General features: G+C 42.6%; 1 protein-coding gene across 2 annotated transcripts in view; it reads right to left on the bottom strand.

Annotated features, from left to right (window-relative positions):
* Positions 1–1135: 1135 nt before the first annotated feature.
* The window catches only part of CCDC6 (coiled-coil domain containing 6), a 112859-nt gene continuing 99251 nt past the window's right edge, over positions 1136–14743 (bottom strand). Inside the window, exons 8-9 of one of the 2 annotated variants that reach the window (XM_067710899.1) lie at positions 6533–6657; positions 1136–5473 (exon numbers count right to left, since the gene is read on the bottom strand). In XM_067710899.1, the coding sequence (XP_067567000.1) occupies positions 5279–5473; positions 6533–6657 (320 nt within the window). In that variant the 3' untranslated portion in view covers positions 1136–5278. Of the gene's footprint in view, positions 5474–5528; positions 5734–6532; positions 6658–14743 lie in introns of those variants that run through there. The other variant, XM_067710900.1, reaches the window with a different exon arrangement.

Here is a 14743-nt window from a genome sequence, read left to right as displayed (position 1 = left end):
GCCGATGCAGGGGACGCGGGTTCGTGCCCCGGTCCGGGAGGATCCCACGTGCCGCGGAGCGGCTGGGCCCGTGAGCCATGGCCGCTGAGCCTGCGCGTCCGGAGCCTGTGCTCCGCAAGGGGAGAGGCCGCGGCAGTGAGAGGCCCGCGTACCACAAAAAAAAAAAAAAAAAAAAAAAAAACTCTTTTCATTAACTAATAGTTAATATGATATCTTGCTTAAGCCAGAGCGAGTCAAGACTAACTCAAGGTTTATTTAGCTCTTTAATATGGAAAAGGACCTAGATTTAAACAGCTCGCACTCCTAAGACGATATCACAACTGTGTTCTTGAAGGCCATGCTCCTAGGGCAGGATCCTAAGTCTGTTCTTTTCCCCTACAGAACGTGGACTAACTGCTAGGGGCTTCCTAAAATGCAAGGTGTATAAAACATCACCCCAAATATTCATTCTACCTTTCTACCTAAAGGAATGGACACGGAAAGGACTTGTGTCTTATTGTATATGTGAAGGCCTGTACTAGAGGGTTTCATCTTGATTTTCTCATCTTAGCAAGGCATATAGTATTGTTATTTTACAGGTAAGAAACTTGAGTTCCAGGGAGGTTAAGTAACTGAGCCAGTGAAGGAACTGGTACTCAAACCTAGAACTCATTCTAAAGCCATGCTTCTTATACGTAGGAAGAGAAAACCATACAAACAGACTTAAACATTTAAGAATAAGCTAATATACTGAGTGTAATTTCCAAAGCCTGACAATATATGTGTGTGTATATACCTATATCTAATTGTTTATACGGAACATTTTGGGAATGAGTGTGCTTTTCCTTTCCTTTTCATAATCCCCTAGGTGTATGGTTTTCAAGTGAAATACAACACAGATATGGGACAGTGCGCAGATCATAAACGCACAGCTCAATGAATTTTCAAAAACTCAATACATCCAGGTAACCAGCATCCTGATTAAGAAACAGAGCGGTACCAATCCCTTTTGTGTCCTCATCTTAAGTTCACTTTCTAAGGCAGCCTTTAGTATTCAGAATCTAAGCTGGATATCTATCAGATATCACAGGGAAACAAGGTTCATTTTCGGACTCAAAGACCAGAAAGAAAGAGATAGGGTATAAAGCTCAAGAGATTCATTTTAAAAAATTATCTTTATTTAGGTTTCTGATTCAGCACATGTATCAAAGACTAATCAACATAAAGAAGTAAATAAGACATTAATTGGAAGTCTTACATCTCTCTAAACTCTGACCAAGAATGTCAAGATTGCCACTATTACCAGAACTCCAACCTAGTCAAGTTGTAGACAAGCTATCATGAACGACGTACAGTGAGCACACATACACAGAGGCCAGAGACACGCTATAGCACTCGGCTGTCCTCTCTTCCTTGTTGATGTCTTTCCATGGGACAGTCCACTTTTGCTGTCCATGCCTAGTTCCAAAGAAAGTCCAAAGAAGGCTCAGGGTCAACCTGATCCAACACTCTGCTGGAGGAATGCATTCTCAAACCGGTGTGCCTGCAACTTTGTTTTTGCCAGGATGAAGTTCAGATCGAGATGTACAGTACAATCTAGATGACGGTGCAGACTAAGTGAAGAACTAAAGTTGAGCGGTAACCCGAGTTAAGGCATGAATGCGCACACATGTGCACACACACAGCACCCACGCTATCATGCACATAGGATTCCTCCCATTGCCTAGCGAGAGGCAACCGGGGCTCGACAGTTAACCACGACTGCTGAGCGTACTGAAGCATGCCCCCCATAATTCTATCCTAACAGCTGTGTGTGTCTGTTTTATCACAAAAAAAAAAAAAAAGAGAAAAAGGAAAAAAGAAAACTAAAAAAACAACAACAAGAAAAAAAAAACAAAACCCAAAACCTAAAAACCCCTTAATCTCTTACAATGGCTCTTGAGCATGGAACTCACGTAGCAGCGTCGATGGCTGGGTCTTTAGTAATTTGGAAATAAAAGGTTGTTTTACTATGTATTTCTTTGGTAGTCCTCACTACAAAGTTTTCAGTGTTGGTTACCTATAAGACAAGTACTAGATAGAAGATAAAGTTACGCAGAAATATTTCTTCTATACTGATAAGATAAAAATAGTGAGCTCTCCAAGCACAAGTTACTATGCTTTTTCTTGCCTTATTGGGCTTCCTCTACAAGCAAGGCTTCGTGCAGGAAAAGTTCGTGTCTACCTAACAAAGGGCGATACATATTCTATCTTCCTACAATTGAAGAGTTAACGAAAATTCACATTATCCGTTATTTCTGGTCAAATCAGTTAGAAGCCGATTACAAAGGGGCAGCAAGCACTTGGTGTCAAAGCCACATTCTGGTCACACATTCATTCCATGGTTGTGGTCAGTCTCTCAGGAGCTCAGAATTTAAAACTCCTTTCAATGAACAAAGGAGCAAGTTAAATCAAATCCGAAATACTTCCACCATCTGCCCAATGTCTAGAAGTCTGTCTAGAATGCCAGCATGCTGGATGAAAGAGAGCAGTTCAGAGCCCAGAGAGGCCTCAGGTGTTAGGGAAAGTAATTTGGTTTTGTATAAAAGGCATGGTCCTCTGGCGAAGAGTACTTATCCTACTAGCAGCACAGTGGTAGCCAAGGGTCTCTGTCAGCAAGACAGGAAAATGAAGCTACTGAACCTGCTGTGGCTCCCACCTGCCTTCCAAGGCCTCTGGGGCCTCTGGGAGTCAGTCCGGGGTTGCCCTGGGCGGGTGGGCAACAGGAATAGCAGGAACCAAGTTCAGCCCCCCCGAGAAGTGCCCCAGGTAAGTCAGCTTCTCGTGGCCTTGGGGTTGGAATCTTCGGGGTCCCTGGGGGCTAAACCATGGCCAAGGAACTGCCCTAGCAGGTACTGCCCAAGTGTGACAGGCTCCACACGGGGTCATAAAACACTCGAACAGGACATGAAACAGCATCATTTCGAAAGGGTAGTGTTTGTTCTATCAATCCAGAATGTCCACCGGGAGAGGCAACTCGATTTATGGTGAGAAAGTGCTGTTTGAAGGAGCTGTGTTTTATTTTGCAGTGAAACAACTAGTCTAAGGAAACCGGCGCTACATTTCTGTAGAAGTCTGGATGTCAAGAACCTGTCTCCAAAAGGCATTTATCAGAACTGTCTGCTCACTCCGAATGCTTTTTTCAGTCACCACAGGGCAATGTTTTGACTTTTGTGCTTTCAGGAGGTCACTAAATTGTTAGCAAGTGGAGGGAAGATAATTACATTTTGGACTTTCTTGTTTGAGTGCAAGACACTACTCAACAGCACTGAAATCTATAGTCTCGTAGAAGATTCTTGTAAACATATACCATTTCTCCTGTAAGAAAAACCGAGAACTGTACGATGCAGGCAATACTTGTTCGCCTGCTCTCAGAATTCCTCAAAATGGCCAGGTGCCAGGAGGGACGGTGAGCCGTTGGTGAAATCCCCAGGTTGGACAGGACCCCATCTGACTGAATTAAAAACCTCAAGCCTCAATAATTAAATGCCGAACTTCTTCCCCATATTTGAAAACTGTACTATGATTATGTATATTACACCTTATAAATAAAATTTATAGAGACCTACGATTTCTTTCAAATGACTGAGGAGTGACACTCTCAGTTTGGAGGTGGAAACTGAAAGAGTCAAAAAAAAAATCCTATTGTTGCTTTTACTCTCAAGTTCTTAAGATGCTAGTCAAACACGACTAGCCAGTGAGACGAGAACTTTTCTCATTCTGTAACTTTTAAATATGCATTCAAAGGCAAAAATGGAGGTTTCTCTACTGTACAATATTAAATATCTACAATGTCATGGTTCCTTACGGGTAGGAGTGTGTTCAGTAAAGAGCTAGCTATTAGCTATCACAAAACATGGACTCTTCAAAATTACGGATAAATTAACTTTCAGTTCTCTGATTATATCCAACAGATACACATTCTCATCATAAAATATACATTCTCTAGTAAGTTATTTTTGTCCACGGCATATATAAATATGCAAACACAGGTGGTAAAAATCACTTTACTACCAAAGTACAAAACAGTAACTGCTGAAAAGCCAAAATAAAGGTGTTGCAAGTGTTAAGAAAAGACTGACTCACGGCGTTCCACTGTAGAGTGAAACCAGACGATTTATTTGTGCTAAATGAATGGAAATGACGCATTCAGGATATACTTCTTTGTACACTGCGCTTGCTTTGACTGGGCGAACTAAGCAGTCCTCAAGGCTAATGTGCCACTTTCCTCTACGCCTCTTTCCTGCCAGCAATAAAGTATTTTGGCCATTGTGCCAAGATGTTCCTATAATGTTCATTTCACATAGTATTTTCTCATAGTACTCTGCACCTTTAAAATATCTGTTCGAACTCTATTTTAGGGGAACGCGAGTAAAGAATGTAAAGGGAAATGAGCTGTTTCTGTCACCATCACGTTGCCTTCTGCAGCAGAAATCACACAGCACATCCTAATCAGCCATCGCAACCACTGGCGGGTAGGACAACAGGTATCGACTCACGTGAGAGGGCCAGTTTGGGTAGGGTAACATCAAGGATAAAGAAAGACTCACACCCAGATATACGATAATTATCTATCCCATGTATGTGGAAAAGGTACAGCCATGTGATCCAATACTTCAGGAGATCTGTTTTACAAGAGACATGGATGTTGAGATATACTGAAAAGAACGCATACAAAGTGTATCCGTAGAAAGCTCTATTAAACATTGTCTTGGGCACTGATGCATCCAACTTCCCATTCTATAGTGAGAGCTAGATTTTCAAAGGTCTGAATTGTAGTGCTGAATTACTGGTATGCTTGGTAAACACTATTCTAATGGGGGTGGGGGGAGAGGTGGGTAATAACAGCTCAGTAACTTTCTGCAAATTCATGGGGAAAACAAATATAAAAAAGATATCCCTTTTTATTTTACAAACCTAAAAGCCAGGAAAATGAAGCTCTGGGGCCAAGCAAAAAAATTGCACACCGCTGCTGAACTACCAAATAGTCGAATAGCCGACGTCCCAGCCAGGGAATGGACGCACATGAAGATTCAAGTAAAACACCGATGGAGAAAGTCGTCTGTTTAGTGTTGTAGACCCACAACACTGGCTGCGTTTCCGACACACATTTACAACACAATGAATAGTGAAGCCTAGATAACCTCAGTGCAAATAAGTCAGATCCGAATATGCCAGGGAAGGAAGCCTGTGGCGTCTTGAGTCGACGGCTCCACTGCACGAACGAGTCCCAACGTGAGGTTCGGACTGCGCACATGCATTAAGGCTGGGAGGAGGGGTGCACCGAATGTTGCGAGGGGGCGGGCTGCAAGGTGGCTGCCGAGGGGACCGCGGGCTGCATGGGTGGCGGAGGTGGAGGTGGCGGAGGCTGGACGGGGGTCTGTGTGTTGGGAGACGGAGGCGGCGTGGGCCGTTTGAATTTGTCAGGGCTGTTGCTCCTCCGCGGTGAAGGCCTCTGTAGACAGGACAGGAACAGCAGGTCAGAGCAGGCACAGACGGCTCATCCCTAACCCAGCGTGACTCGGAGCCCAGGATGCCCCAAAGCGGACCCACAGAGACCAAACACCAGCGAGGTCCTTGTCCATCCCTACTGGCTTCTGAACCCATCAGGAACACTTCAACAAGGTAGAGTTTACACCGACATCTATGAAAAAGCTATGCAAAATCACTATGAAACGTGCGTCGATCAAACGACTGGACTTCGGTGAGACAGTCCTAAAATTGGAAAAACAGCTGTCACGTCCTCCCCTTAAATCTTTTCTGTTCGTTGTATGTCTCCAGCTCCTTCCATCCCTCAAACAAGTTGTCAATGTCATGAAGGCTACAGCTCGACCCAAAACGTTCCTGCTTTAATGTAAAGCTCATCAAACCAGCAAAACAGATTCAGAAATATCTTACATGCTTTTTTTAGAGAATGGGGTTCTTTTCAAGATTCCCTCATTGGGAATACCCTCAGTTCTACCCTATTCTCAAACCCCTATTAGCGACATTTCTAACCGGTCTATTAGTCAACTAAGTAACCAGCTCTAATGAAAACACTCCCCTGAGTAGAGTTTGAACCGGATACACTTAAGGTTCCTTCTAATTCCAGGAAAGAAAATTCTGGATGAAACTAGAAACAAGTCTAATTCCAGGAAGAATACTGAGGGTCAGTGAACTGTGAAGGTGCGGACAATAAATATTTTAGACATTGTGGCAACCAACGATAATTCGCTATGGCAAGGAGCTGGCTAGAGTTCAAACGAGGCACAGGCCGGAGGTCAAATTACGTTTCACAAAGGGCAATATTTCATAGAAAATGAAGGTGAAGTTTTGCCTCCTGGGAAGGATTTTAGTTTCAACACCAGAATGTAGCATCAAACTGTTGGGAGGTCTCTAGAAGTTTAAGGTGAACTGAAGGAAGGAAGGAAGAAGAAAGGTAAATGTCCGAGGACATCAATGTTGGCTCCCACGGAGGACCAATCGCTACCACCACCAGGAGGAAAGCGCTGCTTCCTGCCCCGTGGATACTTACTGTGATACCGTGGGAGGCTCCCATATGCTGCACATGAAGACCTGGGGAATTGTAATAAGACATTCCAGCTCTAGTCAGTGAAGTCGGTGGCGTGAAACCAACTGTGTGACTCGCATACGAGAGACCTAAAATAGAACAACAACTTGTAAGTATTATTACAAACTCAACTCTCTGGTGTCTTTAAGCATCTAGGAGGCTTTAAAATGCAGAAGCTCTTAGTCACCCACAAAAATGCAAACAGATAAGAGGAGTGGTGGGCTCACCAAACGGCCTGCTGGATGGGTAACAAGGGATATAAAAGTCAAGCCCTGGTACAGACTAAACAGCCCAGAAATAAGTGCACACGTAAATGGTCAGATAATCTTCAGCGAACGTTCCAGGAATATGCAATGCGGAAAGGGTAGTCTCTTCGACAAACGGTGCTGGGAAAACTGGAGATTCATGGGCAAAAAGAATGAAAGTGGAGCCCTATCTTACACCATACACAAAAATCAACTCAAAAGGAATTAAAGACCTAAACATAAGACCTGAAACCATAAAACTCCTAGAAGGAAACACAGGGGGAAAGCTTTATGACATTGGTCTCAGGAATGATTTCTTAGATAGGACACCAAAAGCACGGGCAGCGAAGCACACGTAGCCAAGTAGGACTACAGCATCCGAAAACGCTTCTGTTCAGCAAAGGAAATCATCAACAGAAAGGTCACCGATGGAATGGGAGAAAATATTTACAAACCATAGATCAGATAAGGGATTAGTATCCAAAATAGATAAGGAACTCCTACAACTCAAAAGCAAACAAACCAATACCCTGATTTAAAAATGGGCAAATGACTTGAATAGACATTTTTCCAAAGACAACATACAAATGGCCAATAGGTACATGAAAAGATGCTCAGCTTCACTAATCATCAGGGAAAAGCAAATCAAAACCATAATAGGATATCATGTTACACCTGTTGGGATGGCTATTATAAAAAATAAAAATAAAAAACATTTTTAAAGTGCTGGCAAGGATGTGGAGAAAAGGGAACTGCTAATGGGAATGTAAATTGGTAGAGCCACTATGGAAAGCAGTACGGAGCTACCACAAAAAATTAACAATAGAACTACCACATGATCCAGCAATCCCACTGCTGGCTATTATCCAAAAGGACTGAAAACAGGATCTTGAGAAGAAATTTGCACTCATGTGTTCATTACAACACTATTCACAGTAGCCAAGACGTAGAAACAACCTAAAAGTTCATCAACAGATGAGTGGATAAAGAAAACATGGTATATACATACAATGGAATATTATTTAGCCCTTAAAAAGAAGAAAATTCCTTTAAAAAAGAACATGGATGAACCTGCAGGACATTATGCTAATATAAGCCCGTAACAGAAGGACAGATACTGCATGATAACCATATACACGAGGGATCTAGGTCACACTCACAGAAGCAGAGAGCACAACAGTGGTTGCTAGGGGCTGGGGGTAGAGGAAATGGGGGACTGTTGTTTAATGGGCACAAAGTTTCAATTTTATAAGAAGAATAAGTTCTAGAGATCTACTGCACAACACTGTGGTTTGTTTGTTTTTTAATTTATTTTATTTTTGGTTGCGTTGGGCTTGTGGGCTTTTTCTAGTTGCAGCGAGCGGGCTCTTCGTTGTGGTGCGTGGCCTTCTCATTGCGGTGACTTCTCTTGTCGCTGAACACGGGCTTTAGGTGTGCGGGCTTCACTAGCTGTGGCATGTGGGCTCTAGAGCGCAGGCTCAGTAGTTGAGGTGCACGGGCTTAGCTGCTCCGCGGCATGCGGGATCTTCCCAGAACAGGGCTCGAACCCATGTCCCCTGCATTGGCAGGTGGATTCTTAACCACCGCGCCACCAGGGAAGCCCCACTGTGCTTTTTTAACAATACTGTACTGTACAGTTAATAATGTGTTAAGAGGGTAGATCTCATGTAAAGTGTTCTTATGACAACTAAAAAAAAAACAAGTCCAGACTTGACAGGAGTCCAACTGAGATGTACAGAAGTAGAAGACATGAGAAGAAACAAGAGTAAAGTGGAAAAAATAGAGCAAAGGGGTAAAAATCGGATGCAAGGAAAGGGTAAGTGTCAAAAGATATACCAATAATAACGAGACAAAACCAATGGGTGTGTATAGCAGCCACAAAGCAAACAAAAAATTCACCACTGAGAACTTGGCAACTTCAGGATATTCAATGAAGAAAACAAAAAGCCCTACATATGCCATTGTTCCCCCCAAAGAAACTGATATTTAAGGAAGAAACACCCCCAGCCCACTATAACCTTCTGCATAGTCTTCATCTAGGACCCCAGAATCAGCTCCAAAGTTTAATGCCCAGATCTTAGTTCCCTGACCAGGGATCGAACCCGTATCCCTGCAGTGCTCGAGCAGTCTTAACGACTGGACCACCAGGGAAGTCCTTAAAGATGCTCTTCTATAGTGTCTTTTGACTTCCACGGTTGAGACATGCAGCCACCACGCCTATCTTTAGTTGTCCTGTCCCAGAATCTGTCTGTGCCCTCAACACCTATGGTTAAGGATTTTATTTCTTGCTTTGACTATGAACTAGTGTGCTGCTTTCTATCTGACATATTTCCATTTCCAATTGTGGATTTGGTTCACATGTACACAATGGAGGTCTGGGGTAAAGCACAAGTCTTTGGGAGCTCAGGGGTCATTTACTGTGACTTGTATTTGTATCGCAAGAACTTCGTTCAGCTTGGGGAGGGAAGAAGGGATTTTCTTTAAACAACGTGGGGAAATACAACCCTAATTCCATTTCTTATGAAAGTGATGAAATTTAAGAGAAAAGCTTTGAAGGTAGGTCCTTATCCCCAGATAGAGAAGCTCAGGGGGTTCGATTCATAATACAAAATAAATGAATAAGATCAAGCCCATTGCCCAGTATGACAAGGTTAATAATGATGAGTATGTTAATCTGCTAATCACGAATCTTCAAAGACCGCCTACTGCCTGCTCAAATTAAAAAAAAAAAAAGAAAGTCCCTTCTCTGGCTATTAAAAAGGCCTGCATTTGGCTCCAAACTATCTCCTGATGTTCTAGGTCAGTGGTTCTCAATACCGAGAATCAAAGCCCTCGTCCGACCCCAAATCAAGTGAATCCGAATCTATGGGGAGCAGGGCCCCAGGGCAGCCGGTGATAAGAACCACAGTGACCTGATCACTCTTGATTCTGACCTCCACGTCTCAGTTCCCACCATGGCCTTTGCCTGGGATGTCTTCTCTTTACTGCAGGACTTGGTTTCTCCTTCTCCCCTTGTCAATCAGGACCTCACTCAGCCTTTGGAGGGGCAAAGAGCCCAGACTCCAGAGCCGACTGCCATATTATCTCGGGCTCTAGTTCTGCCACTGGTGCTGAGCGACACTGGACTTTAGATCCCTCAACTGTGAAATGAGATTATCACAGTGACTGCATAAGGTTGTTGTGAGGATGAAATGAGTGCCTGGCACAAAGGAAGGGCTCAGCATGTTTCAGCTCATTAACCTCTCCTTCAGGGCTCTTCTCAAAAGCTCTCTAAGCTGGTAGCTCTCTCTTCTTTGAAACTCTCTTTATTTAGTGCTTTTTTTTAATTATACCTTTTAATTTTATCCTAACTTTTTATTTTGAAATAGTTTGTAATTCGTAAGAAGTTGCAAAAATACTACAGGGTCCCTGTCTACCCTTCACCCAGCTCCCCCCAGTGATATCTTACATAACCAGAGCACACTGTCAAAACCAGAAAATTGACACTGGTCCAATACAAGTGACTAAGGTACAGACTTTATTTGGATTTCATCAGTTTTTAATGCATTCTTCGTGTGTGTGTGGGTACAGGTGTAATTTTTATCACCTGTGTAGATCCAAGTAATTATCACCACAATCTGGATACAGAACTGTTACAAAACCACAGACAAGCTTCCTTGTGTTGTCCCTTTATAGGGACATATAGTCACCCCTTCCCTCTAATCCTAACCCCTGGCAACGACGGATCTGTGCTCCACCACTGTAATTTTGTCACTTTGAGAATGTTATAGATATGAAATCATATAGTATATAACCCTTTGAGATTAGTTTTTCATTCATCACAATGCCCCTGTGACACATACAAGTTATTGTGTGTATCAAGTTAATTCCTTTTTAGTTCTGGGTAGTATGTCATTGAGTGGGTGTACCACAACTTAACTTTTTAGGGGATATAAAATACATAAAACGCGGGCTTCCCTGGTGGCACAGTGGTTAAGAATCCGCCTGCCAATGCGGGGAACGTGGGTTCAAGCCCTGGTCCAGGAAGATCCCGTGTGCCACGGAGCAACTAAGCCCATGTGCCACAACTACCGAGCCTGCATTCTAGAACTCATGAGCCACAACTACTGAGCCCGTGTGCCACAACTACTGAGCCTGCGCTCTACAGCCCATGCTCCGCCAACAAGAGAAGCCACCGCAATGAGAAGCCCGCGCACCGCAATGAAGAGTAGCACCCACCTGCCGCAACTAGAGAAAGCCCGCGTGCAGCAATGAAGACCCAACGCAGCCAAAAATAAATCAATTAAATAAAATTTTTAAAAAACCTATAAAAAAGGCACTGCTTATTAAAAAACAAGCAAACAAATATATATATATATATATAAAACTTGTATTAAGATTATCTTATTTCTTGTGTTTTGCCCCCTACTTCCCTAGGCCCTATAAGCTCTTAGAGGCCAGAGACCATGTCTTACTAGTTTTTGTTTTCCCTTAATCATCATGCATCTGACCCTCTTGCCCAGGAATACAATAAACAATAAGAATCCCAAAAAACCTAGGTAGAAAATATCTCCTAAACAGAATACTGTGGCTTTATAAAGCTATTCCTGGAATAAATTGCTCTTGCTGTGCTATACAAATGCATTAACTAGAGTAAAAATTTTAAGATTTATTTCATTGTCCACAAGTTCAAGACAACAAATTCTAAAAATGACTCATGAAAAGCAATTCATGACCAAAAACCACTGAGCAAAATGAATCAAGATACCAAAGTGTATAATCCATAGAAAACCGACTACTTAAAGGAAAACTACAAGAGGTCGGGGGGATAGGGAGAGGAGACACTTGAAAACACTAAAATATTAACACTGCCTTCGGATAAAAGGATTCTGGATGATTTTATTTCTGCTTCTTTATACCCTTCCGACTGCCCCCAAATTCCCTCTAATAAATCTTTGCTGAAGGAAGAAAAAAAAAATAAGCATCGTCGAACCAAACTAAAGGCAGACACCTTCTGTTCCTTTGAAATTTATCTTAGTTCCACAAGTCGGACATGTCTCTGTTAACATTCATACGCTAGAGATACGACTTCCTCTTTAACGCTCTCTCATCTGGCTCTGTCCCCATCACTCCATCAAGGCTGCTCTCGCCAAGGCCAGCAGTGTTTCCGCGCTGCCAGGTGCACTGCTACTCTCCACCTCTCATTGCACTTGACCTTGGGGCAACAACAGACAAAGCTGACCCCTCCCTTCCTGCTGAAATGCTTTATCTTAACCTCAGTGACATCGGATACCCGTTTCCCTTCCCCTTCCCTGGCAGCAACTTCCCAATCTCCTTCACCAGGTTTCCTCCTGTACCTGACCTCTACATATTACATCCTTCAGGATCAGATGGGAGGGTTTTCCTCTTCTCCCTCCATCTTCCACGACTAGGTGATTTCATCTATGTTAGTAGCTTTCTTTAAAATAAATTTTTTTATTTTAGAATAGTTTTAGGTTTACAGAAAAGTGGCAAAAATAGTACAGAGAGTTCCTGCATCTCACACACTCAGATTCCCCGTTATTATTATTATTATTATTATTTTTTGGCCGTGCCCCGAGGCTTGTGGAATTTTAGTTCCCCAACCAGGATCGAACCCAGGCCCTCGGGAGTGAAAGTGCAGAGTCCTAACTACTGGACCACTGGGGAATTCTGAAAGATGCCCTATTATTAACTTCTTAAGCCAGTGTGGTACCTTCATCACAACTAATAAACCAATGTTGACACATTATTATTAACTCAGGTCCACACGTTATCTGGATTTCCTGAGGTTTTGCCTAATGTCCTCTTCCTGTTTCAGGAACCCATTTAGGATACCACATGCTATTTAGTTTTCATGTCTCCTTAGGCACCTCTTGGCTGAGATAGTTCCTCAAACTTCCTTGTTTTTGATGACCTTGTCAGTTTTAAGGTGTGTTGATCAGGTATTTTATAGACAGACTGTCCCTCTACTGTCTGATGTTTTCCACGTGGTTAGACTGGGGTGATTCGTTTTGAGGAGGAAGACTACAGAGGTAAAGGGCCCTTCTCATCACATCGTATCAAGGGTACATACTACTGACATGACTGACCACTGTCGATGCTGACCTTGATCTCCCAGATAAGGCAGTGCCTGTCAAGTTTTTCCTCTGTAAAGGTACTTTCTTTTTTTAAATAGCTAAGAAGGTTTTTTTATTATTATTTAGTTAGTTATTTTATTTATTTTTGGCTGTGTCGGGTCTTAGTTGCGGCACGCGAGCTCTTCCTTGTGGTGCGTGGGCTTCTCTCTAGTTGTGGCACACAGGCCCCAGGGAGCCCGGGCTCTGTAGCTGTGGTGCACGGGTTCCAGAGGGTGTGGACTCTGCAGTTTGCAGCACATGGGCTCTAGTTGAGGTGCGCGAGCTCAGTAGTTGTGGCGCGCAGGCTTGGCTGGCCCCCGGCGTGTGGGATCTTAGTTCCCTGACCAGGGATTGAACTCGCGCCCCCTTCATTGTAAGGTGGATTTTTTTACCACTGGACCACCAGGGAAGTCCCAAGGTACTCTTTCCCCCCCCCCTCCCTTTTACACTGTATTCTTTGCAAGGAAGTCCCTATCTTTAGCCCACATTTAAAGAGTAGGGAGCTATTTCCACTTCCGTGAAGATGGAATCTCTATGTCAATTATTTGGAATTCTTCTGTATAGGTGATTTCTCTCTTCTCTCGTGTTTATTTACTCAGTCAGTCATTTGTTCATATCAGTGTGAACCAATGCATATTTGTTTTATGTTTGGGTTATAATCTAATATTACATTATTTATTTCATTGCTCGAACTGTTCCAGTTTGGGCCTTTGGGAGCACTTTCAGTTTCCTCCTGCGTCTCTTGGACCTATCCTCATCTTTCAGTTTTTTGACCTTCTCCTAACTTTCTGGCATGACCAGACTGTCCACGTTCATCTTGTATGTTCCCTGCCCAAGGCCCTAGAAACATCCATTTCTTCCAGGAGCCCTAGTTCTCTTCATTGAAGAACGGAATTAGAAACCAAGATCTGGGTGGTAGGTGTGCCTGTGGCTAGTGGGATGTAGATCCTTTTTAAAACTTCAGTTATTCCCCATGGCTGATGTAGGCATATGAAAATATGTTAACTGGGAATGTCTTTTTCTCAGGCTATATCAAATAGTGAACAACCTGAAAAAAATTGTTGAAAAAATAATCCTGTCCCTCTATATAATCCACACATAAGCAAGCAGAAGATTTTTCAGAAGTACTGGGAAATGTACCTTTCAATCAAATTGTGAGATCGCCCTCAAAATATTCCAAGTCAGTGAAAATGCAAGACTGCCAATGCCAATGTTAACCAGAAATGGTAAGGGAAGAAGAAAAGCCAAAATGCTTCAAATGGAAACGAAAACTATACAAACAGCATAATTCCACTAGAGAAGTGATTAGATATTCTTAATACGGAGAAGCACAAGTTCTTCCAACAAAAAATAAAGTGAAAAGAAAACTTGAAAATTCAGATTGTGCTAATGTATTATGTATCCAATGGACTAGATCAGAATAGGAGTAATTCTACCGCCAAATAGGAGATTATAATCTACTTTGATGATATTATAGAACTTAAAATACGATACAAATGTTCTCACTAAGGCTGGCTGAGAGAAAAAAAAAATCTAGGTGTTACTTATTATGATGTAGTTTAAGGGAAAAACCAACTAGCTTGTCTATACAAGCAAGCCCCACATTACAGGAACAGGGCCAGCGAAAGCCAAAATTCTGTGCATGGAATAAAATCCTCCTGCAGAGTATTTGTTACCATAGAAGTTAATATTCCCAACCAAGGCCTCACTTTTGTTTTTTTCTTTCTTCAATGACCACAACACTATATTTAATGAACTGGAAGTTACACGCCTGCAGGTTTAAATAAATCAAAGAGAACATGAATTTATATTAG

The sequence above is a fragment of the Pseudorca crassidens genome, chromosome 16 (genome assembly GCF_039906515.1).
Source record: "Pseudorca crassidens isolate mPseCra1 chromosome 16, mPseCra1.hap1, whole genome shotgun sequence".
In the NCBI taxonomy this organism is placed as follows: domain Eukaryota; kingdom Metazoa; phylum Chordata; class Mammalia; order Artiodactyla; family Delphinidae; genus Pseudorca; species Pseudorca crassidens.
The sequence above is the reverse complement of the archived record's forward strand: the minus strand, read 5'-3'. Positions and strand labels throughout refer to the sequence as shown.